The sequence below is a fragment of the Ranitomeya imitator genome, chromosome 8 (genome assembly GCF_032444005.1).
Source record: "Ranitomeya imitator isolate aRanImi1 chromosome 8, aRanImi1.pri, whole genome shotgun sequence".
Classification (NCBI taxonomy): domain Eukaryota; kingdom Metazoa; phylum Chordata; class Amphibia; order Anura; family Dendrobatidae; genus Ranitomeya; species Ranitomeya imitator.
The window spans coordinates 195,072,777-195,100,609 of NC_091289.1; the positions used below are offsets into that span (position 1 = coordinate 195,072,777).

The window sequence follows — 27,833 nt, forward strand, 5'->3', positions numbered from 1 at the left end:
AAAGAAAAAAAAAAAAATAATACATTGCCTACATAAACTCATTACTGTTCTTCATATTACGAGTTCATTTGTCAGACAGAAATAAAAAGGCAATGGACTAATAGAAATGATGCCAAGGGCATTGTGCAGCTCAACTTATGGTTTCCCAGTACAGCCCTGTGCAGACTGCGTTCAAGCCCCCAATATAAGGCTCTGCACACATCAATGCAATGATAAAAGAAAGCTATTGGTACGTCTCTGCAGGTCTCCACTGCACAGGAAGGTGCAGTCTGTGACCCTCACAAGCCATGTCTCCATGCAGAGAACACCACGGTTTTTTCACTACTTTTTTTTAGCTACATTTAACAGTTGAAGCAAAGTGGATGTGACCTCATGAAGACTAATACCCACTGTGCATTTAAAGGGAATCTGTCAGTAGGCTTTAGTTATAAAATTTGACAGAAGCATGATGCAGGGACAGAGACCCTGATTCCAGTGGTGCATCACTTAGTTTCCTGGGTGCAGCAGTTTTGATAGAATCACAGCTTTTGAAGCTGCAGATGTTGCAAAGCTCGGAATGTTGAGCTCTGTGTAACCCCGCCCACACTAGATTTGCAGCTGTGTAACCCCGCCCACATCGCTGATTGGCAGCTTTCTGTGTATTATCCCGTCCACATCTGTCAGCTTAGTGTATAATCCCGCCCACACCAGACTGGCAGTTTAGTGTATAATCCCGCCCACACCAGACTGGCAGCTTAGTGTATAATCCCGCCCACACCAGACTGGCAGCTTAGTGTATAATCCCGCCCACACCAGACTGGCAGCTTAGTGTATAATCCCGCCCACACCAGACTGGCAGCTTAGTGCATAATCCCGCCCACAACTGATTGGCAGCTTTGTGTATAATCCCGCCCACATCACCGGAATGGCAGTTTTCCGTGTATAATCCCGCCCACATCACCAGAATGGAGGCTTCCCGTGTATAATCCTGCCCACATCACTGATTGGCAGCTTTTTCAGTACACTGACAGAAAGCTGCCAATCAGTGATGTGGGCAGAGTTATACAGAACAGGAGGACTATGTGGCACAGGATTAGTCCTGTAGTAATACACTGATTTTATTGAAACGGCAACACACAGGCCAGTAAGTGACACCAGTGGAATCAGGGTCTCAGCCACTACATCACAGATTCCATTTTAAAATGACTGTCAGTGCAGAATCATTGTTCAAACCAAGTACAGGCGCTTGGTGCATTATGGGGCGACCAAATATTTAAATACACCTTACCACCTGGTTGCTTTCTCTTTATCGCCACCCCCTTTTTGATTGACACCTCAGGCTTCATAGAGCCAGAGAAAGGTGGAGATGGATGGAAAACAAGCAGGCGGGGGGAAGGTGTATTTTAAGCGCCTGTGCTTCATTTGAACAGTCATTCAGTGATGACAAGTTACCTTTAACACTAGGACTACTGGACTCGTGACCCCGACTAGAACTACTGAAGTGCAAGTAGTCAAAATGACTATACCAGTAATCCCAGTGTTAAAGCAGCTGTTGATCAGTGCAGTGTTTGTTACATTTTTTTCCTTCCTTGGTATTTTTAGGCGAAGGCAGGGAAAAAAAAGCAAGTGTGAAAAATAAATCTGTTTTAAGAAAGGGAAACGCACCATAAAAATGCAACAATCCAAGTGCCGGCACCTGAAGAAAAATTCAGCCTTTACAGTAATAATTCAGACATGCCAGCAGGACACCATGTTGGTCTCTGTCAGGAAGAACTATGGATATGATTGATGTATATGCCGTGTGCTTATCCAACCTTATACATCGACTATAGGGCTCGAATGGAGTGTGCACAGAGTTTAAAATTACATATTACACTTCTGTAGCTAAATCCACCTGTAAAATACTTACCTACGATAAAGGAGAAAGCCACAAAGTAATGGCATGTAATATACAGCACTGTATAGAAATCAGTACAGAACATTACGAGTAATACTTACAGTGCGTATAGAGGAAGCACGACTCTGCTCTTACCACTACAGAGCAATTTAGATAAAAAGGGCTAAATGATTTTGGACCAAAAGAAAAATCACACACTGAACTAGCAATGGTGTAAATGAAGGCCTGGACTAGCCGTGTGGACACAGTGATGCAGGTTACAATAAAGGAAAACACATTTGCTCTAGCCCTTCGTTCTACATTGCAGTTCGATAAAGACAGACCTGCGACTGAACCGTGAAATAGGGGGAAGAAGCCATAAAAGATGCAGGCGGATCCCAGCAATGCTTTCTATTTAATACGGAAAAACTATATAAAACTGGTTACTACATCATATCGAAAATAATAAAACAGCACACAGTCAGTAAGTAAATAAGTCAATTTATGAAAAACAAAACAAAAAAATTAAAGTAATAAAAACGTAAACTGGTATGAAGAGAAGACAACTTTACAGGTCTGAACAGTGGTCAAATAATGCAGCGATACCTGTCTGCTATAAAGATATATACATGCAGGCAGAACACGTTATCTGGTCTACAAGTCATAACAGTACAACTTTCTAAGAAAAATAAATGTCAAAGAAAATTAAAAAAAAAACCCTGAAAACAATGATTTTCAAATATATATAAAAAAAATAATTTCATTTTCTATGCAATTTGTTCTTGTAAAGCATTGATTAAAACAAAAACAGGTCTTCATTTAAATACTCACATATCCAACTTACCGACACAGGAGGTTTCATATTATTTATTGTAAAGCACAAAACAGGCATTTAAAAGTGAAAGTATACATTGAAAAAAGTACATTTGTATCACAAAGCATCGACCACATAATAATTGCAAATACATTTGCTGGAATGTGTACATCTACACTATTTTACTAAAAACAAACCAAGTTTCCATTTCTACACAGAAATATAGCCTCCTATCAGTCAGTAGTGATAGTTTATGTACATTTTTCAAAACAATTTTTTTTTTTTAAACCAAAAACAAAAAAAATTTAAGATCTTCATCAAGGCGTCTGCATCCAAACATTTAACAAAGGTTTTCCCCAACACAATGAAGCAAATACTGTATTGTCCGCTTCGTATTATTGGCCCTGTGCAGAGGAAATACATAAGAGATATACAAAGCGTTAAACCAGAAATTCCTTGGTAAAGGAAGCCAACTCAGGAGAGAGCCTAGGGGAGAAATGGGTTAACATATGTCGGCTGCTTCCTGTAAAAGTTTTCATTTGCCCTGAAAGGGGAAAATGTGATCACACAAAACATTGTGTTGAACAGGAAAGCTTTACGATTTTGCAAGGGTAAATATATCTCCCCAAAAAGATAAAAGATGCAAGACAAGACTCTTAACTTCCTACCTGTGGCGCGGGAGGGTGCTGTGGCATTGGTTGTGGACTTGTCTGGGCATAATATGCTGCTTGCTGCCTGTAGTACTCTGCCCAAGCAGCACTGTAGTCTGCCTGACCAGCAGGTGGCGCACCACCTACAGCAGGGACCGTTTGTCCTATAAAAAAACAAACAAACAAAAAAAACTTAAATTGTAAAGTACAAATGAAGAAAATAAACTTGTTTGTTTAGATTATGAATCCAGGGAATGTGTCACATTAAAGGGTTAATAAACTTTAGATAGTTTTCTCATTTTGTAGGTCCCCTTACCTCCGTCAATCACTGAAAAGCAGCAAACTGATTTGCAAGACTAGGATCTAGCGGCCACATCAGTACCTGATGGACAGGAGCCCTGCAAATCGCCATCTAGCTACCGACATCTCTTCTGATTAAAAGGCCCAGAGAGACAGCATGGGTGCGTCATGTCACATCAACTTTGCACCTACTGGACCTTGAAATCAGAGGAGGCACCAGAGGTTACAGCACGTACGGGATGGTTCAGAGACCCCAGTCTGAACAACCGGAGTGTTCACTGTACCAAGATCCTGTGAATCGATTCTACTTGATACTTTTTATGGTCACTTACACTTTCATTTTTACACATTAAAAAACTGATCCAAGTTATTTTCTTTTTCTGGGGGTGCACCATCATTGGGCCGTCCATCTTGCCTGCCCTATTGTTAACAGTTCACACATTTGCTTTACAGCAATCACATGTATTATAGAAGCCTGCAGTCTGGAGAGAGGAGTCAATGATATCTATGGGAGACTTTGTGGGCATGCTCTAGGATTTGTGCAGGTCAGATTGATGCAGATCAATTTGCAGGACCCAGCCCAATGGTCACATCGGTAAGCTGTACATGCTGCAAGGCAGCCCAACATATTGTTTCTTACCTTCAGACATCTGCAACTCCTCTATTAGTCGGCCTGTCGCGATGTCACACCAGGCCGGCTAATTGCAAGAGATTGCATCGGTAAGAGATTAACAATGTGAGCGATGGTGCAAAATCGAATCACAGAACCCGGTCCAATGGTACACATTCCCTTTAGAGACATTTATTTGCCTTGTGTCAATTAAATAAAAGTGAGCCCTGACATTACACTTGCCTTGCTTTTTATAATATTCTTCCCATGCCTTGGAATAATCTTGTGGTGGTGCTTGCTGACCTAATTAGAAGAAAAAAAATTGCACATTATTAACATCTGTAAGAAGTTAACACAATTATTAGGAACCAGTATAAACGTTATAAAAAATCCATATAAGACAGTAATTGAAGGCATCACATACCCATTTTTTTGTAATACTCTTCCCAAGCTTTTGTGTAGTCCACTTGTCCACCCTGAGGTGCGCCTTGGGGCTCGACTGAATGAAAAGCATTAGATAGGTAAGTCATGTGAACGTAAGAGAAGGCTGAAACTGAGCAAAACATGAGCAGGTAAAGGGTTTCCACATGAGTTCATGCAAAGCATGTACGGTGTGTGCGAAAAGGTCAACATGCCACCTAAAAAGGGGGTGGATCCTTTGGCAATCCCCAAGATGCCTTCACCAGAAAAGTGTGACATATAATCTCACACTTCATTCCTCATGACAGCCAAAATAAAGCGAGATTGATGTGACTGGCCAGGACCTTGGGCACGCAGAGGCCAATAAAATAAAAAATTATAAAAATGAAAAGGAGTTTTGCTACCTTGTCCATTAGTTTGGGTTGTAGCTGGTCCAACAGATGGAGCTGCAGGTGGTTGGGGTGCTTGCTGTTGGTAATATTGAGCATAATAAGCTGCCCAAGCTGCAGAATTGGGGTCTGTTCCCGCTTTACCTAAGAAATTAAACATCACACTCTTACAGTGTACTGAAGACGAGCAGTCTATCTACATAAGATTTACTGGCCACCCTCCCATTGATTAATTTTGTCATAAAGGGGCCCCCCTGCACGCTGTCCCTCCTGTGTCCATCACTAAGTGCAGCTTCCACTCTGGCAGACCCAGCCGTCCACACGTTACATGAGCGGCCATTTATTAGTAATTCTGCACATGTAGCCGATGTATGATGCGCCTGTGCAGACAACGGCTGTCACCAGGAGATAAAGGAGCTTGACCCGCAGCCATATTGTTAATTTTTAAAGGGTTGTCTTCTAGACACAACTGCTTTAATGTCATGAGGCTTTGCTGCTTTAATCTGCAGGCACTGTTCAAAACTGCATTTACAGGATTTCAGGCATGAGAGCTGAAATCTCCCAGCAGTCCTGTTGATTTGATTGTTAGCCATGTGTAACAATTTCAATTTTTTTTTCAGTAGCCCTGTAAATACTGACCTTCATTCAGGACCTGGACGGGTGTGTAATGAAATGTATCCCCAAAATAATCCCACCTCTTAGGTGCATTTATATCAGGGGGATGGAGTTGTGCTATTCTGCCTCCGTACACAGTTTACATCCGGCCGCTGTAGAAGTTGATAGGAGCCAATCAGGGTGTTGGCCCCTAATCGATCCGATATTTATGACCTACCCTGACGAATTCGTCAATTACAAACTAGTGGTTAACTCCTTTAACGGTGCCCAAGGACTGTGTATACCTTTGTCTCTCCTACTGTCAGAAGCTTCTACTATAGTTTTCTCTACAGGACAGTGTTCAGATAGGAACGTACATTTTAGTACCACAATACACAGGTTCTCTACGTAGCAGCTGCTGAAATTAAATGTTCACTTTGGAATATTTCTCCTTTTTTTTTATTGCAACTTACAGGTTGGTAAAAAAAAAAACCAAGACAACATCCTGCATTGCTGGGATCCCTAAAAGATTCTCGATCACCTTTATTTATTCACCAAGAGCAGGTGGATTTGCACTAAAACCGAAACTATAGAGCAAGACGACTCCAGGTGTAGCAATTGAAGGGATCTCGTAAGGTGTAATGAAAAAACAAAACTAAAACCCATGCTCAGAAACGGACGGTGCTGAGGCATGTGAAGATACATGTCAGCCACAGCCGGGATCCGCCAAATGAAGCGTTATGATCACATATGACCCCTCCAAATAGGGGAACCGAAAGTCATGACCACAGCAATGAAGCACATGCGGTTTATACTCTATGGGGTTAATAAGTGGATTTATGCACACACCCGTTACATATACAAAAGTTGAATTAAATTTACATTTTCAGGGCAAATGCTACTTTTTACAGAAGGAAGAAGGCAACCACACACGATTAACTTACTTGGATCAGCTGGGGCCGGCTGCTGCCAGTGTGGGTATGTATTTCCCCAGCCCTGAGGGGCGTATGGTGCAGGGGGACCACTAAAACAAAAACAGAATAACCCTCAGTAAATATACAGTAAATCCATGGATCATAATGTGTAAGAAGTGTTCTCTCAAAACTTACTGAGGGGCTGGTCCTGGGGGACCAGGGTTGTATGGTGGAGGGTTGTAGGGTCCCATTGGTGCACCAGGGCCAGGGGGTCCTGGAGGTCCATGGGGTCCAGGTACGCCACCTGGAGGGCCATGAGGAACTGGAGGACCTAATGGATTTACAGGACCCTGGCGAAATGGAAAAAAGGAGGTTTTTGTGTACTCACCGTAAAATCTCTTTCTCTTAGCCTCTAATTGGGGGACACAGGACCATGTGTTATGCTGCTGTCCACTAGGAGGCGACACTATGCATAATCTGGAAAATATTAACCGTGGCTCCTCCTCTGCAGTATACACGCCTGGACGGCGTCAGCCTTCTCCAGTTTTGTGCAAAAGCAGTCGGAGGAACGTGACATGAATATCATAACCATGCCTATAAGACGGCAACTATGTACGAGCTCAAGCAAACAATACGAGAACTCGACAGTAACAAAGGCCCGGAAAGGGCAACAAGGTGGGAGCTGTGTCCCCCAATTAGAGGCTAAGAGAAAGAGATTTTACGGTGAGTACACAAAAATCTCCTTTACTCTGTCGCCTCATTGGGGGACACAGGACCATGGCACGTCCCAAAGCAGTCCCTGGGTGGGAAGCAATGGACGAATATTGTGCAGACAGGCCGCTACACTTGGGGCACCGCCGCCTGCAGAATACATCTACCCAGGCTCACGACCGCTGAGGACTGGGAATGAACCCTGTAGTGTTTAGTAAACGTGTGTAGGCTAGTCCAAGTGGCCGCCTTACACACTTGTGCCGAAGCCTGGTGCTGAATGGCCCAGGAGGCCCCTACCGTCCGTGTAGAGTGTGCCGTAATACCGGCTGGAAGAGGAGAATTCTTAAGGCGGTAGGCGTCTTGTATGGTGGATTTGATCCACCTGGCAAGGGTAGCTTTGGAAGCTGGCAGACCCTTGCGGCCGCCTTCGGAAGGAGGAAAAGAGAATCAGACCTCCGGAAGGATGCAGTCCTAGACACATACACAATGCCCTGACAAGGTCAAACGTATGCACAGCCTTCTCCACTCTATGAACCGGGACCGGACAAAAGGATGGCAGTGAAATTTCCTCATTGAGGTGGAATTGGGACACAACCTTCGGAAGGAAGGATCAGACCGTACGGAGAACTACCTTGTCCTGGTGAAAAGCCAGGAAGGACCATCTGCAGGAAAGTGCTGTCAGTTCAGACACCCTGCGTAGCGAGGTGATTGCCACCAGGAAAAAACCACCTTCTGGGATAGAAGGCGGAGCGGGACCTCCTTAAGGGGTTCGAAGGGTGGTTCCTGCAATGCTGTCAGGACCAGGTTGAGGTCCCACGTTTCTAGTGGTCATCTGTAGGGGAGAACCAATCGGGAAACCCCCTGAAGAAAAGTCCTTACTTGCGGCTTGGTAGCAATGCGCCTTTGAAAAAGAACTGAGAGGGCTGACACCTGGCTCTTAAGCGAGCCCAGGGACAGCCTGGCCTCCAGACCCGATTGGAGAAAACCAAGTACTTTGGGTAAGGAATAAGGGAGTGGAGTCTGGCCACGAGATTTGCACCAGGTAAAGAAAGCTTTCCAGGTACGGTAATAGATCTTGGCAGAGGCTGGCTTCCGTGCCCTGATCATGGTTCCAATGACGTCCGGCGAGAGCCCTGCCTGGGTTAGAACCCAGGTCCCACGCCATCAAATTGAGAGCCCCTGGTGGTAGAACGGGCCTTGTCATAGAAGGTCGGGGAGACGCCAGAGGACGTCTACTGTAAGTCGTACGATGTCGGCGTACCATGTACGTCGGGGCCAGTCCGGTGCGATTAGGATGGTTGGAACTCCCTCTTGCTTGATCTTCCTCACCACCTGGATATCAGGGGGAGAGGTGGAAAAACGTACAGAAGCTGGAACTGGGTCCAGTCCTGAACCAGAGAGTCTGCTCCGAGCGGCCATGGATCGTGTGTTCTGGCCATGAAGTTGGAGACCTTGGCATTGAAGTGGGATGCCATTAGGTCCACATCCGGGGTCCCCAAGCGATGGCAAATCTGGCAAAAAATTTCGGGATGCAGAGACCACTCTCCCGAGTCTATTTCTTGTCGGCTGAGGAAGTCTGCTTCCCAGTTGTCCACACCTGGAATGTGGACCTCTGAGAGAACCGACCCTGTGTCCTCTGCCCAGTGGAGGATATGTGACACTTCTCGCATCGCCTGGGTACTGCGGGTCCCCCCTTGGTGATTCACATATGCCACAGCCGTGGCATTGTCCGACTGTATTTTGATGTGAGAGGCTGCCAGTAAGTGATGAAAGGCCCTCAATGCCAGGAGGATGGCACAAATTTCCAGGATGTTGATGGGCATGGTCGCTTCCACTGGGGACCACTTGCCCTGTGCCCTGTGGTGTAGGTGCACTGCACCCCAACCTGTCAGGCTCACATCGATGGTCAGAACCTTCCATTGACCTGTGAGAAAGGATTTCCACTTTGCTAGCGAGGATGGCTTGAGCCACCAGTGCAGGGACCTCTTGGTTGACAACGTTAGCCGGAACTCCCTGTCGAGAGAAAGGGTTTTTGTCCCAGGACTTGAGGATGGCTAGTTGGAGAGGCCTGAGGCGAAACTGGGCAAATGGGACGGCTTCTATTGCTGCCCCCATCCTGCCGAGGACTCTCATAGCAAACTAGAGATCGAGGGGGTTTGCAGAGGAGGGTGCGAACTCCTGGGCGAGGAGCCAGTGCCTTGTCCTTGGGAAGGAGCACTATACCCCCCCTGGAGGTGTTGAATAGCATTCCCAGGAAGGTCCGAGACTGACTCGGGGTTGGTGATGACTTTTGTAAGTTGACTAGCCAGCCCATGCGACAGTGTCGATTGTAATTGAGACGCTGAGCTCGCAGTCCTTGAAGGTGAGAGCCTTGAGTAGATCGTCCAAGTATGGAACGACTACTATGCCTCGAGTGCAGGACGTCCATGGTGGCTGCCATGACTTTGGTAAACACTCTGGGAGCCGTGGCGAGTCCGATCGGGAGAGCCACGAACTGGTAGTGGTCCTAGTCGATTGCAAACCTAAGAAACCTCTGATGAGCAGGTGCAATCGGTATATGCGTCTTGTATGTCTATGGAGGCGAGATATTCTCCTTTCTCCATGGACGCAATGATGGACCGAAGAGACTCCATGCGTAAGTGACGGACCCGTACATATTTGTTGAGTTGATTTAGGTCCAATATGGGCCGCACACTGCCTCCTTTCTTGGGGACTACGAATAGATTGGAGTAGAACCCTCGGAAGCGCTCGGCCGTGGGGACCGGCACTATGACTCCTGCTTGAAGAAGCGAGGAGACCATTTGTCGGAAGGCACAAGCCTTGGCCGGTGGGTTTGGGGGGACAGACAGGAAGAATCTGTCCGGTGGGTTGGAGGTGAACTCTATCTTGTATCCGGAAGACACTAGCTCCCTGACCCACCTGTTTTCTGTAATAGGCAGCCAGACTTGATGAAAGAGCAAAAGTCGGCAGCCTACGGGTGTGATGTCTTCCAGAGTACGCGAGTCATGATGAGGAGAAAGTCTGAGATTTTCCTCCTCTGGGCTTAGACTGGGCAGCTTTTGACTGCTAGCTCTTGTCTGACCTTTGCGTCGACCGTGAGTTGTCCTTGCGTGGGGAACGGTTACGATTTTGTGCTGGACGCGAGACGGACCAGCCCGAAGAATTTCCGAAAGGATCGGAATAGAGTTTGGTTACGCTTCTTGTAAGTGCGTTTAGGTTTCAGTTGGGGAAGAGAGGTACTCTTACCCCAGGTGGCGTTGGATATTATCGTGTCCAAGCATGTAATCTGCTACGACTGCTATTTGAACCGCTTGGTCCAACCGCTCAGGAGCGGATGCTTGGAGGCCAGCTTGTAAATTTTTGACCCAGGCCAGAATGGCCTTGGCAGCCCAAACTGAAGCGAACGCAGGAGCCAGGGATGCCCCTGCAGCCTCGAAAATTGAACGAGCCATGCGTTCTACCTGCTGGTCTGCTGCATCCCTGAGGGTTGAGCTATTTGGCAGTGAAAGGAGGGTCTGTGCTGCTAGTCTTGAGACTGGGGGTCCACTTCAGGTGGGTCTGTCCATTCCTTGGTATCCTTCTGTGGGAAGGGGTACCTCGCCTCCAGATATTTGCGATTAGCAAATTTTTTCTCAGGCTGTGAGAGCTGCTTTTTTAAGGATCGCCTTAAACTCTGGGTGGTTAGAGAAAACCTTAGGCGGCTACAGAGGTCCTTCAAAGGAAATCTTGTGTTCTGGGGCCTCTGGTGGCGGATCAGAAATGTCCAGCACCCGATGGATGGAAGAGATTGGAAGTCCTCAACTAGCGCTGTATTGCTAGGAGGGATTGGGATCAGGGACCCCTCCGTTTCCTTGTCTTAGTCCGAGTCACAGATGCCTTCCGAATCCAGTGTATCACTGAGGCGTCCCCTGCTGGGTGAGTTGGGGCGGAGGCCTTCTCTGTTCGGGGATAGCGGAGATCTGCATTGTCTGCCCCTGGAAGGGGACTGTCTAGATGACCTAGAACTACGGTGTCTCTCCCTAAAAGGGGATGACCGTGTGCTATGGGATGACGCAGATGAACGTGACCTGTGGGTCCGCTTGCGTCCTGACCTAGACGTGGATGTGCAAGGGTCGTCCTGTCCCTGAGTCAAGCTCTCCCTTTGCTGGGTAGCAGTCATATCCGAGGCATGACTCTGCAGAGCCTGAAGTAATGTGGAGGTTAGGTTATTTATAGACTGCGTCAGATTGCGACATCTGAGTGACCCATTCCGGCATGGCATTAGACACTGAAGCATTGGCAGGGGCCTCTTGGGGCTCTGACAGTAGTCCGAGTGCAGTCCTGGCAGTGCGGGTACGTGCTGCCACTGGGGAGAGCGGTCCCGCAGGCTATGCAGAATGCATAATAGCAGTCCTGCCTAGTTCCCCCCCCCCCCCCCCGGATTTGAAGGCGGGATAGCGGTGGGGCTATAAGCGGAAGGGGGGCCCTGTGAGGGGTCCCCCTGAGCAGTACAGAGCTGGTGCTGCCGCAGAGACAGGGGTGCAGGGAGCCCTGTCACTCTATTGTGCCATGCCTGCCTGCACTCCCCCCGGCCCAGACAGGAGCCCGCAGCTGGGCTGGGGTCCCTGGATGCAGGCGCAGTGTGCTGGCCCATTACTGGGAGCTGCAAAGTGCTGCCTGTACAGGCCCTACCTGAGGCGTCTCAACCCAATGCCCCCAGAGGGGGATTATTGCTATGACCTTCAGGGGGCTTCATCCTCGCCTCGACCTCAACCTCAACCCATAAACCAAAAGGAATTGGGGAAGGAGGGGGGTCTCGACTTCGAACCAGCACCCGAGGGACTGGGGAAGGAGCGACATAGGGAATAGCCATCTCGACTTCAACCGGGCGCCCCGTGATAGGGGGCCAAGGAAGGAGCCATGCCGGGAGTCTCACAGGAGACCCACTTATCTTCATCTGTAATCCGTCGGGAAAAAAAACGGAGTAAAAAATCTTAGGTGTGCCTCCTATGCGACACTAAGCAAAAACTGGAGAAGGCTGACGCCGTCCAGGGGTGTATACTGCAGAGGAGGAGCCACAGTTAATATTTTTCAGATTATGCATAGTGTCGCCTCCTAGTGGACACCAGCATAACACATGGTCCTGTGTCCCCCAATGAGGCGACAGAGTAATAACGTAAAGGTGCAATCACAAGAACCAGCTAAAGTGAAGAGGTTTTCTGCATCACTTACCCCGATCTTCTCTTCAACCAGCTGCCTTGCATAGTCGATCTGCTGCGGAGTGCCACGGATCGTAAATAACTTCATATTCGGGTCAGAGTTTGGTGGAGGGTTCCTCTGAAGCTGAATTCTGGCACCAGACTGTTGACTTATACTTTTAATAGTTTCTCCCCCTGTGAAGTACGTCACATAGAAAAAAACCTTATGAAAACGCAATACAATCATACGTTTGTTCAACTGCTAGGACGACAGCCCATCTAATCAGAAAGCCTCGCAATGGGACAGCAAGCGGCACTTCTGATTTGAACTTTTTCACCGAAATGTTTCCATTAAAAAGGTTTTTTTGCCTAGGTATCTTTTTGTAATTGGGTTTCATTATAAGTTTTGCCTAGTATGCCTTCCATATTCTCGGTGTTGTGCTGTCTATAGCTAAAAAAAAAAAAAAAAATTGTCCTCACCTCAGAGGTGGACAACCCCTTAAGAATATTACAATACAATATTCAGCACAAGCATTTCAATGGTATGTGTTAAAGGGGTTTTCCACAACTACAATATTTATGTCCTATCTGGTTATAAACACAGTGGAAAAATCTCCTTTAATAGACAGTCTCCAGTTTTGAACCCTCAAGACAAACAGTGCAAATGCACAGTCGGTGATATCTATGCAGGTTGAATGTAAGGAATCCAAGCTTTAATGCCCCAGTGTCACAGTTGCAAGAGCTCAGGAAGGGGCAAATACATGTGCCGTTGAGACACGCTCCGGAGAGGGGCATATACATGTGCCGTGTGCCCAGAGACACACTCAGGAGAGGGGCATATACATGTGCCGTGTGCCCAGAGACACGCTCCGGAGAGGGGCATATACATGTGCCGTGTGCCCAGAGACACACTCAGGAGAGGGGCATATACATGTGCCGTGTGCCCAGAGACACGCTCAGGAGAGGGGCATATACATGTACCCAGAGACATGCTCAGGAAGGGGGCACATACATGTGCCGTGTGCCCAGAGACGCTCAGGAGAGGGGGGCATATACATGTGCCATGTGCTCAGAGACATGCTCAGGAAGGGGCATATACATGTGCCGTGCCCACAGAGACTACTTTGATCAGGCCTTGAAATTGGAGCTGCTTTTAACAGACAATCCCATTACAGAGGTTGTCCACCATTTGGACAACTTCTTGTCATAACCCTTCACTTGGCCCACATAAAATAATAAAGCCTATACTCGCCCCATGACAGTAGGCGTTCCGGCAGTTTCAGCACTGGTTCTGAAATTAAACATGAAGAGGAAGTCCAGGCTACAGTCCAGACGCCAGCGCTGATTGGGCGCCGGAATCACGTGTCACAACACCGCACAAGAGCGAGTGCCGACACCACTGGTACCGTGCCGACTCGTAAGTATAGGCTTTATTATTTTATGGGGCCAAACATTTTGATCAAGGGGTTGTCCTAGTAGTGGACAACCCCCTCAATGCTGCACTAGTACAATAGGGGTACAAAATGATATTTAATGTGAAAAACATAAGGAAAACCACTGTAAATATAAATTAGATAATAACCTTTTCCAATTATGAGTCCCGTTTTTACAGTCAGAACAAAGAAGTTGAATTCCTGAAATCCTCCAGGAGGGCCCATGTTCCAGTTTCCTTGACCTCGTCCCCTTCCCCGTCCACCTGGCTCAGGACCACCACCATTTCCAGACTGGTGCAAAATGAAGAACAAAATAAATATTGTTAGTCTGACCCCAAGAAAGTATGAGGATATAACATTTACACACTTCCTCCACCCAGAAGAGTTTGGGCTTACACAGTATTTCATTAGAGCTGTTATAATAGTCAATTGTATAAAGATAACATATGGTTAACGTCGTTTTTTTTTTCAAAAAAGAACTAGTCACACAAATTGCCTTATAAAGTAATTAAAATACCCATCTGCAACTGCCTAATTTTAGTGGGATACACAGGTGGACAAAGCACAAACCTGGACGCTACGGAGCAGGTCTGTAATGATCTCGGCTGCATGCTGACACCTGTCCGGGGGGCCGCTAATCTGGGCTATTCTTTCTGGGGTTGATCCATCATCTGCAAACGAAAATGTCAGTCAGAAGACGCACAAGTACTTCGGAATAATCAGACGAGTCCCCAAAAAGTAACATACCGGGTTTAAACTGTATTCTGACGCCTGCATCATTCTGAATTTTCTTAATCATTTCACCGTTTCTACCTATTACAATCCCAACTGCAAATCGTGGTATTGGGACCTGAAAAAAAAAAAAATGCAATCATTGGCCCGTGTCATTACGCTGCTTACAAGACCTTATGTTTTTCTCATATATTGTGCAAAAAGTGTACAGAGGAAGAGACATGGTAACATCAGTGTATTAAATACTGAAAACCACAGATTTACATGTGGGTGGTTTCACACTTGCGTTTTTGTCTGCAGCGTTTTTTTTTTTTTTCTCAAAAAAAAAAAACGCATGCGTTTTTCCCCCCTATATTTAACATTGAAAACGCATGCGTTTTTGTTTGTACGCGTTTGGTCGCGTTTTGAAACGCATGCGTTTTTTTTCTGCATGCGTTCATTTTCAGAAATGAAACTTGTAGTATTTTTGAGAGGCGTTTTTTGGACCAAAAAAAACGCATGCGTTTTCATGCAGTTTTTTGGGGTCAAAAAATACATTGGAGTCAATGGGGACGCATGCGGTTTTTTGTGCGTGCTTTTTTTGCGTTAAAAACGCATGCGTTTTTATATTAAAAAACCAGAAAACACACTGATATGCCACCCCCCAACATAAAGGTGATAAAGGGATTCTAACCCTACCCCTAAGGGATCCTAACCCTAAGGGATCCTAACCCTAACCCTACCCCTAAGGGATCCTAACCCTAACCCTACCCCTAAGGGATCCTAACCCTACCCCTTTAGGCATGCGTCAAAAAAATGCAGCGTTTGCACGCGTTTTTTCACCATGCGGTTTTTTTTGCGTTTACCGCAAAAACGCACCCAAAAAAAACCCAAAATGTGAAACCAGCCTAAACTGTGAAAAAAAAAACGTGAGGCTGGGAAACCGGTCAGAAGGGTTAGTGACCTTTTTGTCTCCTCAAGATGCCATAAATGTCTCAAAAGGTGCAAGTCCCACCTACACTAAAAGGAACTAGTCCCCAGGATTTCCCTACATAATCTGCTGTCATCAGCTTTTAGCGCTTTGTCTACAATCCCATTAAAGGTACCGTCACACTAAGCGACGCTGCAGCGATACCGACAACGATCCGGATCGCTGCAGCGTCGCTGTAGAGCTGTCACACAGACAGCTCTCCAGCGACCAACAATGCCGGTAACCAGGGTAAACATCGGGTTACTAAGCGCAGGCCCGCGCTTAGTAACCCGATGTTTACCCTGGTTACCAGCGTAAAAGTTAAAAAAAAACCAAACACTACATACTTACCTTCCGCTGTCTGTCCCTCTGCGCTCTGCTTCTCTGCCCTGTGTAAGTACAGCGGCCGGAAAGCAGAGCGGTGACGTCACCGCTCTGCTTTCCGGCCGCTGTGCTTACACAGGGCAGAGAAGCAGAGCGCCGAGGGACAGACAGTGGAATGCAAGTATGTAGTGTTTGTTTTTTTTTTTTTTACTTTTACGCTGGTAACCAGGGTAAACATCGGGTTACCCAGCGCGGCCCTGCGCTTAGTAACCCGATGTTTACCCTGGTTACCAGCAAAGACATCGCTGAATCAGCGTCACACACGCCGATTCAGCGATGTCAGCAGGAAGTCCAGCGACGAAATAAAGTGCTGGACTTTCTGCAGCGACCAACGACATCACAGCAGGATTCTGATCGCTGCTGTGTGTCAAACTGAACGATATCGCTAGCCAGGACGCTGCAACATTACGGATCGCTAGCGATATCGTTTAGTGTGACGGTACCTTAACACTGCTGCGCCACATACTTCCCCACCCCAAAAAAGAAAACATTGCTGCCTGCAAAGCGGAAGCAAGTGGTCCGATGCACTACTCTGAATCACGGTCGGAGCTCCGTCTGTGCCTGTGGTGAAGTCATAAGTCAAAACACACAGATCTTGTTCTCAACTGCAAGATTTGGGCAGGTTGTGAGACTGACAAAGACATCTTTACCACTTCAAAGGTGATGGGACAACGAATAATGGTGCAGGGAGCACCAATATGTGCTATCTGAAGAGGACTATGGGGCAACAATACTGATACAAAGTGGTTGTAGGGACATTACTAAAAGAGATGAGAACAGATTATAGAGAAGACCTGCAGACAGCTTCCCTTTAAAGGCAACCTGTCACCCCCCCCCCCCCCCCCCCCCCCCATGCGTTTGTAACTACAAGAGCCACCTTGTGCAGCACTAATGCTGACATTCTGATTTATTCACACTGCGGGGCAGGATCTCGGCCGCACAGGCGCAGTCAGCAAGACATCAAATGATGTCAGAAGACTGGCAGCACTAACTGCGCATGCCCAAGGCATAACATAACAGCGCAGGGACAGTTGAAAACAACGCTGAGGAGGCGACACCAGGCGCCAAGAGGGCATGAGTGATGGCGGTGCTGCGTCTGCATTAGGGGGGAAAGAACTGCCCCCAGGACTATTTCAAGGTATTTTGAACAAATTGCAAAATCGATTATTTCTGCAGTTACAGTACCAAGTACTAACCAAGAGCCACCTTGTCAGAATGCAACATTAGTGCTGCACAAGGTCGCTCTTTTATTTATAAACGCCTGGGGGGGGGGGGGGGGGGGGGGGTGTGACATGTTCATTTTAAGAGTGGTGTCCTTGCCTCTGTTACACATTGAGATGCTATCCTGATATGCCATGAAACTTTGTCTGTAATGAATGTAAAGAAAACTTACATCAATCCCGTCATTGCCGCCTAGTCTTGAACCGTACTCATTCCTCGACTCTCTGAAACCTCCTTGGTCACGTATTAATTCTAATACCATATCTTTTGCTTGCTGTAAAGAAATATATAAAGAATTAAAATCTTGAATGTACCCCATTTTTTAATCTAAAGGCTTTCACGGCTGATAAGCCTTTTTGTTACCTGTACTTTGTACGGATCCCCAGTAATTCTTAATGGCTTGTCCGCTCCCGTGTTTTGAGGTCCGTCTTGAATCATCACCATTTTAACCCCAGCACGCTCCTGTTTTCATTTAAATGGAAAAGTTGAGTCCAAGCCCCACATAATCCACAAAGAAAAAAAAAAAACCTATAACATCACACGGTCATACCTGCAGCTGCTTGATTGTCTCTCCTCCTTTTCCAATAACCAGTCCAGCTTTACTTGCAGGAATCATGAGCTCCTGGATTGAATTTCCGGGACCATCCCCGTGATGGTAAGGGGTAGGTCTTCCCTTTTCCACTATCTGATCCAGCATTCTCTTTGCACCCCTTAAAAAAAAAAATTAAAAAGTTGAATCATAACTTAATAAATTTGAACTAACCAACTAACACAAGAAACCCATAGTATTTACTTACTGGACAGAGTCAGGGGTGCCAGTCAACATGCAGGACCGGTCGGGCATACCACCGCTATCTGAAACGAAAGAAAACATCAATTTAAGAATATGTCAAAAGGAATTTTACAAAAACTGACGTAAAGTATTAAAATCCTTAAACACTTTGCGAAGCCTGGGATCTAGAAGCCAGCAGCGTCTGAGCAGAAGGACTGTCCAATAATTTACAGCATGGACAGGTTTCCCAGCCACCATCGCCCCTTCATTCTGTCACCTTTCTTGGTTCCACAGGATTCTCATGCACTCACTTTACAAATCGATGAAGACTGTTCAATCTAATGTAAGGCATGCTCAGTTTCGATCATGCAGCTTGACACAGATTCTACCATAATCTAATAAATATGAACTTATTTTACTCATTCTTATAGGGCTCACAATCTGAATTCCAAATTAATGTCTTTGAATGGGTTGACTCAAACATGGGCAGAACATATACCGTATATACTAGAGTATAAGCCGACCCCCCTAATTTTGACACAAAAAACTGGGAAACCTTAATGACTCGAGAATAAGCCTAGGGTGGGAAATGCATCAGCTACAGGTAAATGTCAAAAGTAAAAATAGATACCAATAAAAGTAAAATTAATTGAGACATCAGTAGGTTAAGTGTTTTTGAATATCCATATTGAAACAGGAGCCCGCTCCATACAGTTCACGATGGGCCCCATAAGATGCTCCATATTAAAATATGCCCCATATAATCCTGCATAAAGGTTAATAATGGCCCCATAAGATGCTCCATAAAGATATTTGCTCCATATAGTGCTGCAAAAACCTTGATTATGGCCCCATAAGATGCTCCATACAGACACTTGCCCCATACAATGCTGCACAAACGTTATGGCCCCATACAGACACTTGCCCCATATAGTGCTGCACAAACGTTATGGCCCCATAAGATCCTACATACAGACAACTGCCCCATATAGTGCTGCACATGGCCCCATATGATGCTCCATAAAGACAACTGCCCCATATAGTGCTGCACAAACGTTGTGGCCTCATAGATGCTCCATACAGAAACTTGCCCCATTTGCTGTTGCTGCGATAAAAAAAAAATAATAATAAAAAAAAAAATCACACACTCACCTCTCCGTCGCTCAGGCCCCCGGCACTTTCAATATTCACCTGCTCCTCGTTCCGGCGCCGCTCCATCTTCAGCGTCTTCTGCACTGACGTTCAGGCAGAGGGCGCGCACTAACCACGTCATCATGCCCTCTGACCTGAGCGTCACTGCAGAAGATGCTGAAGATGGAGCAAGTGAATATCGCGCAGCGCTCCCCTCCCCGTTATACTCATCTGCTCCTGGCGCTGTTCAGTCGCTGCTTCCCCGGCAGCTTCTTCCTGTATTGAGCGGTCACCGTTATCGATCATTAGAGTAATGAATATGCGGATCCACCCCTATGGGAGGTGGAGCCGCATATTCATTACTTTAATGAGCGTTACCATGTGACTGCTCAGTACAGGAAGAAGCTGGGGCAGCGGGAGGCCAGGGACCGCGCCAGGAGTAGGTGAGTTATTAGACAGACCCCGCTCCCCCTCCCCTGCCGACCCCTGGGTATGACTTGAGTATACGCCGAGAGGGGGACTTTCAGCCCAAAAAATGGGCTGAAAATCTCGGCTTATACTCGAGTATATTTATACTGTAAACTCCTTGCAAATGTTGCCCACTGTGAGATTTGAACTCAGCGCTGCACTTGGCGACAGACAGCGCTGGTCCAGGAGGTGAATAGCATTCTCTTTCCTACAGCACCCTGAGCCCATTTACTGTACCTTTCATAGTAGACCAGAACAGATTTAAGCATTTTGAATGGCTTACCAGGAGCAATTTGTATCTTGCATCCAGATTCTTGTTGAATGCGTGATATCTGTTCTCCGCCTCTGCCGATTACTATCAACAAAAAGGAAAAAGTGTCATGCCACAGGGACATATAAAATAAAATTTTAGAATGTAAAATTTAATTCCGTCAGAGAAAGAAAATACAAGCACTTGTCATTAAAGCACTGAAAGCCGCTGCTGATGCCGGGTGACAGACATTGAGGCCACCAAAAATACCCAGTGGTTCACATGCAGGTGTCCTATTAATAAGAACATTGCCATATGCTTTCTGGTGGAGATGTGTGAACGTTTTGTGAGGGTCAGACCGAATTGTTGTGGCACCTATACAGATGACCGGTGACAAATGGTTCACACTGAAATATCCCAATAAAATTGTATGCCAATGTATTCTAACAAAGTACTTACTGAATCCGACCATTCCATCCGGAACTTTGTATTCTTCTGTCAGAACAGCTCTGATTAGAGGGGAAAAAAAAGTTGTTTTCAGAGTTTTTGAACAAGAAATCTCAATCTTTAAAATGGTTGTTCTTATGACTGCAGATCCAGAGCTTCACGGCTAGTCGGGAAGGGGGGGGGAGGGCACGGGGTAATGGATTTCCATGGCAGACAGAGGCCGCGACCAATGAATATCCGTGACAGAGACAGAAGTGACCCTTTGACAATTATATAGTAGATTCTATAATGCTAGCCCGACCTGTGAAAGAAGAAAAGTAACTTTAAAATGATCGCTGCATCATCCAGTCTCCTCAGCACAGCCCTTCCGGCACAGGAGTACTTATGTGCCCTGTTGAGGGCAGAGCAAAATACTGCAGTGCGCAGGTGTCGGGGCTCCTTGACCTTTTCCAGCACCTGCGCACTGCAGTACTTTGCTCTGCCCTCAACAGGGCACATAAGTGCGCCTGCACAGGAGCGCTGTGCTGAGGAGACTGTGTGGATGATGCAGCAATGCGTCATCCACGAGGGCAGCATCACAAGCAGATGGGAGGCGCCGGACCAAGAGACACCCCTCGGACTGGACCGCCCCCCACAGGAGAGTATAATAAAAGATATTTTTCTTCTTACAGGTTGGGGCTTATATACAGCATTATAGAATGCTGTATAAGCCCTGAAAGGTGATTGCCGTATCTCATATCGGCCAAAACTGCTGACAGGCTCTTTAAATGTATATTACACTGGGTGGGCCATTAATATGGATACACCTAAATAAAATGGGAATAGTTGGTGATATCAACTTCCTGTTTGTGGCACATTAGTATATGGGAGGGGGAAAACTTTTCAAGATGGGTGGTGACCATGGCGGCCATTTTGAAGTCGGCCATTTTGGATTCAACTTTATTTTTTCCAATGGGAACAGGGTCACGTGACACATCAAACTTATTGAGAATTTCACGAAAAAAACAATGGTGTGATTGGTTTTAACGAAACTTTATTCTTTCATGAGTTAGGCTACTTTCACACTTCCGTCGTTTGGGCTACGTCGCAATGTGTCGTTTTGAAAAAAAAAAACCCGCATCCTGCAAAGTTGCCCGCAGGATGCGTTTTTTTCTCCATAGACTTGCATTAGCGACGTATGGCCACCACACGTCGCATCTGTCATGCGACAGATGTGCCGTGTTTTGGTGGACCACCGGCACAAAAAAATTCAATGTAACGTTTTTTGTGTGACGTGTACGCCGTTTTCGACCGTGCATGTGCCGCCGAAACTCCGCCCCCTCCTCCCCACTCATCACAATGGGCAGCGGGTGCATTGTAAAACTGCATCCGCTGACCACGTTGTGTTAAATTTAGCACAACGTCCGTAGGTACGTCAGGCCGACGTTTTGCGACGGCCCCATACTGACGGAAGTGTGAAAGTAGCGTTATTTACAAGTTTATGACCACTTATAAAATGTGTTCAAAGTGCAGCCCATTGTGTTGGATTGTCAATGCAGCCCTCTTCTCCGACTCTAGACACACTGATAGAAACACCGCAGAAGAAATGCTAGCACAGGCTTCCAGTATCCATTGTTTCAGATGCTGGGGTCATCTGAAGGCAATTGTCTATGCTTTGAACATACGAGATGTGCAGCATCTGAAGCAACGGATACTGGAAGCCTGTGCTAGCATTTCTTCTGCGGTGTTGCTATCAGTGTGTCTAGAGTGGGAGAAGAGGGTTGCATTGACAATCCAACACAATGGGCAGCACTTTGAACACATTTTATAAGTGGTCATAAACTTGTAAATAATTCATGAAAGAATAAAGTTACGTTAAAACCAAGCACACCATTGTTTTTCTTGTGAAATTCTCAATAAGTTTGATGTGTCACATGACCCTCTTCCCATTGGAAAAAATAAAGTTGAATCCAAAATGGCTGACTTCAAAATGGCGGCCATGGTCACCACCCATCTTGGAAAGTTTCCCCCCCACCCATATACCAATGCGCCACAAACAGGAAGTTGATATCACCAACCATTCCCATTTTATTTAGGTGCATCCATATAAAATGGCCCACCATGTACATGAGATCATGCAGCAGAAGATGTGACGCCGCCTGTCGTTTGTTTTTTCAATACATATAATATTCAGTATGTAAATTACGGGGAGGTCACTGAGGGATCAGACCTGTCATAAGCCATCAATACGAATAGCTAAGCAGAGCACCACATAAAGTCCCCCCACAGGCCTCCCCGAAGCACGAGCATATCATTACCTGAAAATAAAGATTAAACAACCACAAGACTGATTTCATCACCAGGTATCATTTTAAATCAGTATAATGGCTCCAACCTGACACTGACTGTAGGTTACTCAGCACAATCCTGCTGACAGGTTCACTTTAAGGGTAAGTTCACATAGCACGTTTTTGCTGCGCTTTTTTATGCTAAGTTTCAGCTGCTTTTTACAGTACCAGCAAATCTCATGCACGCACATTGGTTTTTTGTGTCATCAGGATTTTGTGCTTTGCTGCTTTTTTTTGGACATAGAGCATGTCACTTCTTTCAGCGTTTTTCACCCATTGGCTTGAATGGGTTTTGAAAAACCGCTGCAAAAGCGCAGGTACCATTACTTGCAGCCTTTTTACTGCAGAAAATCAATGGACATTAGCATGGACAAAAAAAACGCACCCGAACCTGTGTTTTTGCTGCAGCTTCTTTCCTGCCAAGATGATCAGGTTTTGCTGCAGACAAAAAAGCAGCAAAACTGCCCTATGTGAACTTACCCTTACAATGGAAGGGATTTTAAATAAGGAGTACATTTCAGAGTAACTTCTCTTTACAAGTACTATGCAAGTTTACAATTTATGGTGAGAAAAAAAAAATCTTATGGACCTGTGCGAGTTTTTTTTTTTAAGTGGGAAAACTTGAGTCATGAAAAACTGGAATGGTTTGCGTGATAGTAAGAAGCGGCAGGAGACAAAGGACAGGGAAAAAAATAAGAACGATTCACGTTTCCGCATTTCTAGGAAAGTTAACTGTAGAATGGGGATGGGTTTATAGCCCTAGATTCCAGGCATGTCTGATATGCGGCATGAACATCTCTACTAGCTATATTCATGACAAACTCACCTCTGCTGCTGGTGCATGGGAGGCATGGCTGGCTGGAACGCTTTTAAGGAAAGGAAAAAAGTTCACATCAGAAAACCCCTTAAACTATGATTGCAGCTGTAAATATGCAGTTTATATCACACAACTTACAATCATTTGTAGGAGCAACTTTCTTCGCTTCAGGTTGATCTAAATGGGAAAAAAAGGTAAATTAAAAACAAAAACTGAACGGATGAGCATAAACCTGTAAACCTTACATGAGATAACGAGCGGAAACCATTGCTCTATGCGAGGGTATAACCAAATAACACAGGAAGGTCGGACCCTGCAATGCTGGCAGCATCGCCAGCACAACAATGATTCTGAGGGTCCCACACAGCCAGTGATGGACAACAGGATAGAATGGAGGGAATTCAATACACAATCTTGACAGAATCCAAATCTGTGACTTTGCTTTTGAAAAGGGGCTAAAAAAAAGTGGACAGGCCACCTCTGGTATGACACAATTAGTGTAAATTTCAGCCCAAGATGCACCAATCACTTCCTGGTAATCTGGCACATTTTCGTATAAGTAAGGCCTTTGTACGTTTCCCCCACACCACAAATGTTAAAACTCCAGTCCTAGGTGTAAAAATGGATTAAAGGCCACATTCTCATACAGCGAGGTGGAGAAGACCCTGTACGTGATGAGATAATGAACTGGGGAGGAAGTAACACACCAGAGCGCCACACAGAAAACAGGAACCGTATACCAGCATAGCAGTTTCTTTTGTACCCGGCGCATTCTGTAAACCTACGTGAGTGTGCCGCCAGTCCCACATCTATAAACGCACCTCCGTCATCCAGTGGCCTCTTCTGCCCAGAAAAGCCATAGTCATTGTTGTTAACAGCCGGTGGTCCAGTATCACCTCCAATTTTTGCAGCAATCTGTCAGGTTGAAACAAAAGGTCATTAAAGGACTCGTCCTCTCCTGCTACACAAGGACACCACACATTCAAATTGGCCAGGTGTAACTCTGCATCTCGCCTGTGGGGGCACTGTAGGGAAACGTAAGGCTATGTGCACACGTTGCGGATTCTCTGCGGATCCGCAGCGTTTTTTGCAGTGCAGAAACGCTGCAGATCCGCAATTGATTTACAGTACAATGTAAATCAATGAGAAAAAAAAAAGCTGTGCACACGTTGCGGATAATCCGCTGCAGTTTAAAAGAAGTAACATGTCACTCTGCGGATCCCATAGGTTTACATTTTTTATTTTTTTTTTTAAAGAACAAAGGGAAACCGCTACAGACCCGCAGTAAAATCCGTAGCGTGTGGACATACCCTCAGGGTATGTGCACACGTATTCTAGGTCCACTGCGGATTTTTCTGCAGCGGATTTGATAAATCTGCAGTGGAAAACCGCTGCGGATTTACAACCGTGGAACTCTATTGGAGCAGTTGTTAGGGTATATGCACACGTATCCCGGATGACTGGGGATTTATCCGCAGCGGATTTAGAAAAACTGCAGTTCAAAACTGAGGATTTACTGCATATTTATCGCGGTTTCTATTGCGGGTTTACACCTGCAGTTTTCTATTGGCGCAGGTGTAAACCCGCAGCGGAATCCGCACAAAGAATTGACATGCTGCGGAATAAAAACCGCTGCGTTTCTGCGTGTTTTGTTCCGCAGCATGTGCACTGCGGTTTTCATTTCCCATAGGTTTACATTGTACTGTAAACTCATGGGAAACTGCTGCAGCACCGCAGCTGCGGAAATGCTGCGGACCTGCAGTGTGTGCACATGGCCTCAAACCGCTGCAGAATCTGCAGAAAGAAGTGACGTGCTGCGGAATGTAAACCGCTGCGTTTCTGCGCTGTTTTTTTCCGCAGCATGTGCACAGCATTTTTGGTTTCCCATAGGTTTACATTGTACTACAAACTCATGGGAAACTACTGCGGATCCGCAGCAAAATCCACATTGGGTGCACATACCCTCAGTCCTCCAATGTCCTGGGCCTGCTCTCGGCCTTTCACCCTTTGGGCCCACTCCTCGCCTTCCTCCCGCTACTTGCTTTTTTCCCCTCCAGGCCCTGCTCCCGCCTTCCTCCCTTCGGCCCACTCCTCGACTTTTTCCCCTCCAGGCCCGCCCCCACCTTCCTCCCTCCGGCCCACTCCTCGACTTTTTCCCCTCCAGGCCCGCTCCCGCCTTCCTCCCTCCAGCCCACTCCTCGACTTTTTCCCCTCCAGGCCCGCTCCCGCCTTCCTCCCTCCAGCCCACTCCTCGACTTTTTCCCCTCCAGGCCCGCTCCCACCTTCCTCCCTTCGGACCCGCACTCAGCCTTTATTCCTCCCCTCATGGGCTTGGACCCACTCCTCGCCTTCCTCCCTTCGGCCCGCTACTTGCTTTTTTCCCCTCCAGGCCCGCTCCCACCTTCCTCCCTTCGGCCCACTCCTTGCCTTTTTCCCCTTAGGGCCCGCTCCCACCTTCCTCCCTCCAGCCCACTCCTCGCCTTCCTCCCCTCAGAGTCCGCTTTCCGCCTTCATTCCTCCCCTCATGGGCTCGGACCCACTCCTCGCCTTCCTCCCCTCAGAGTCCGCTTTCTGCCTTCATTCCTCCCCTCAACCCCCAATCTACTAAAATGCTTGTGCACGCCCTCATCATTTCCCGCCTTGACTACTGCAACATCCTTTTCTGTGGCCTCCCTGCTAACACCCTTGCACCTCTCCAGTCCATCCTTAACTCTGCTGCCCGACTAATCCATCTCTCTCCTCGCTACTCCTCCGCTTCCCCCCTCTGCAACTCTCTTCACTGGCTCCCATTCCCTCAGCGTATCCAGTTCAAATTGCTAATACTGACCTACAAAGCCATCCCCAACCTGTCTCCTCCATATATCTCTGAACTAATCTCTCGATATCTTCCCTCACGTGACCTCCGGTCCTCCCAACACCTCCTTCTCTCCTCCACACTTATTCGCTCCTCATCCAATCGCCTCCAAGACTTCTCCCGAATATCCCCCATCCTCTGGAACTCTCTGCCCCAACCACGTCCGACTATCAACCACAGTCGGATCCTTCAGACGGAACCCGAAAACTCATCTCTTCAGGAAAGCCTACAGCCTGCACTGACACCGCTGCTGCCTCATCACTATCGAAGCTACCGCCTCACCAACACCGGAGCTACCGCCTCACCAACACCGGAGCTACCGCCTCACCAACACCGGAGCTACCGCCTCACCAACACCGGAGCTACCGCCTCACCAACACCGGAGCTCCTGCAACCCTCAACCTACTGTCTCCTTCCCCATAATCCTGTAGAATGTAAGCCCGCAAGGGCAGGGTCCTTGCCCCTCTGTATCAGTCCGTCATTGTTAGTTTGTTTTCTGTATGTGATATTTAACCCCTTCTCATGTACAGCACCATGGAATCAATGGTGCTATATAAATAAATAATAATAATGGGCTCGGACCCACTCCTTGCCTTCCTCCCGCTACTTGCTTTTTTCCCCTCCAGGCCCGCTCCCACCTTCCTCCCCTCAGAGTCCGCTTTCTGCCTTCATTCCTCCCCTCATGGGCTCGGACCCGCTCCTTGCCTTCCTCCCTTCGGCCCGCTACTTGCTTTTTTCCCCTCCAGGCCCGCTCCCACCTTCCTCCCGCTACTTGCTTTTTTCCCCTCCAGGCCCGCTCCCACCTTCCTCCCGCTACTTGCTTTTTTCCCCTCCAGGCCCGCTCCCACCTTCCTCCCGCTACTTGCTTTTTTCCCCTCCAGGCCCGCTCCCACCTTCCTCCCGCTACTTGCTTTTTTCCCCTCCAGGCCCGCTCCCACCTTCCTCCCTCTACTTGCTTTTTTCCCCTCCAGGCCCGCTCCCACCTTCCTCCCTCTACTTGCTTTTTTCCCCTCCAGGCCCGCTCCCACCTTCCTCCCGCTACTTGCTTTTTTCCCCTCCAGGCCCGCTCCCACCTTCCTCCCGCTACTTGCTTTTTTCCCCTCCAGGCCCGCTCCCACCTCCCTCCCGCTACTTGCTTTTTTCCCCTCCAGGCCCGCTCCCACCTTCCTCCCGCTACTTGCTTTTTCCCCCTCCAGGCCCACTCCTCGCCTTCCTCCCTTCGGCTCACTCCTCGCCTTCCTCCCCTCATGGGCTCGGGCCTACTCCCCGCCTCCCTCCCGCCGCCGGCCGTCCGTCCCTCACCTGTCTCGCCCTCTGCAGCGCGTCCTTGAAGGCGTCGTTCACGCCGCCGGTGGAGCCGGAGTTGGGGGGCGGCACGGTGGAGTAGTCGGCCATGTCCGCGGAGCTCGCAGCCCGGGTGATCCGTGCGTCTGAGGGCTGAGTAGAGAGAGAAGATGGCGCCCGAAGTCCTCACTCCGTAACCCGCGCCGTCAGATCTCGCGAGACTCCACGAGAATTCCCGCCGGATCCGCCCACTGGGTGCGAAGAAGGAAGGGACAGATCTCGCGAGCGTTTCCGTGCCACGTGCTCTCCTCAGTTACTGTCACTGTGTGT

General features: G+C 47.3%; 1 protein-coding gene across 4 annotated transcripts; it reads right to left on the reverse strand.

Annotated features, from left to right (window-relative positions):
* Positions 1-2,707: 2,707 nt before the first annotated feature.
* On the reverse strand, positions 2,708-27,833 carry FUBP1 (far upstream element binding protein 1). Of its 4 annotated transcripts, none has more exons than XM_069738332.1 (21): positions 27,522-27,719; positions 24,187-24,280; positions 23,504-23,542; positions 23,375-23,414; positions 20,234-20,283; positions 19,808-19,879; positions 17,951-18,008; positions 17,704-17,863; positions 17,517-17,615; positions 17,326-17,427; positions 14,615-14,717; positions 14,438-14,538; positions 14,017-14,158; positions 12,469-12,629; positions 6,742-6,896; positions 6,577-6,656; positions 5,054-5,182; positions 4,654-4,728; positions 4,473-4,532; positions 3,338-3,483; positions 2,708-3,073 (listed from the first exon to the last, which is right to left on the reverse strand). In XM_069738332.1, exons 1-21 carry the CDS (start codon positions 27,612-27,614, stop codon positions 3,065-3,067), a joined length of 1,968 nt encoding a protein of 655 aa, XP_069594433.1. In that variant the 5' UTR covers positions 27,615-27,719; the 3' UTR covers positions 2,708-3,064. The 4 variants fall into 4 exon arrangements, with proteins under 4 accessions (XP_069594433.1, XP_069594432.1, XP_069594435.1 ...); XM_069738331.1 differs by having other exon boundaries at positions 24,151-24,280; XM_069738334.1 differs by lacking the exon at positions 5,054-5,182 and having other exon boundaries at positions 27,522-27,833.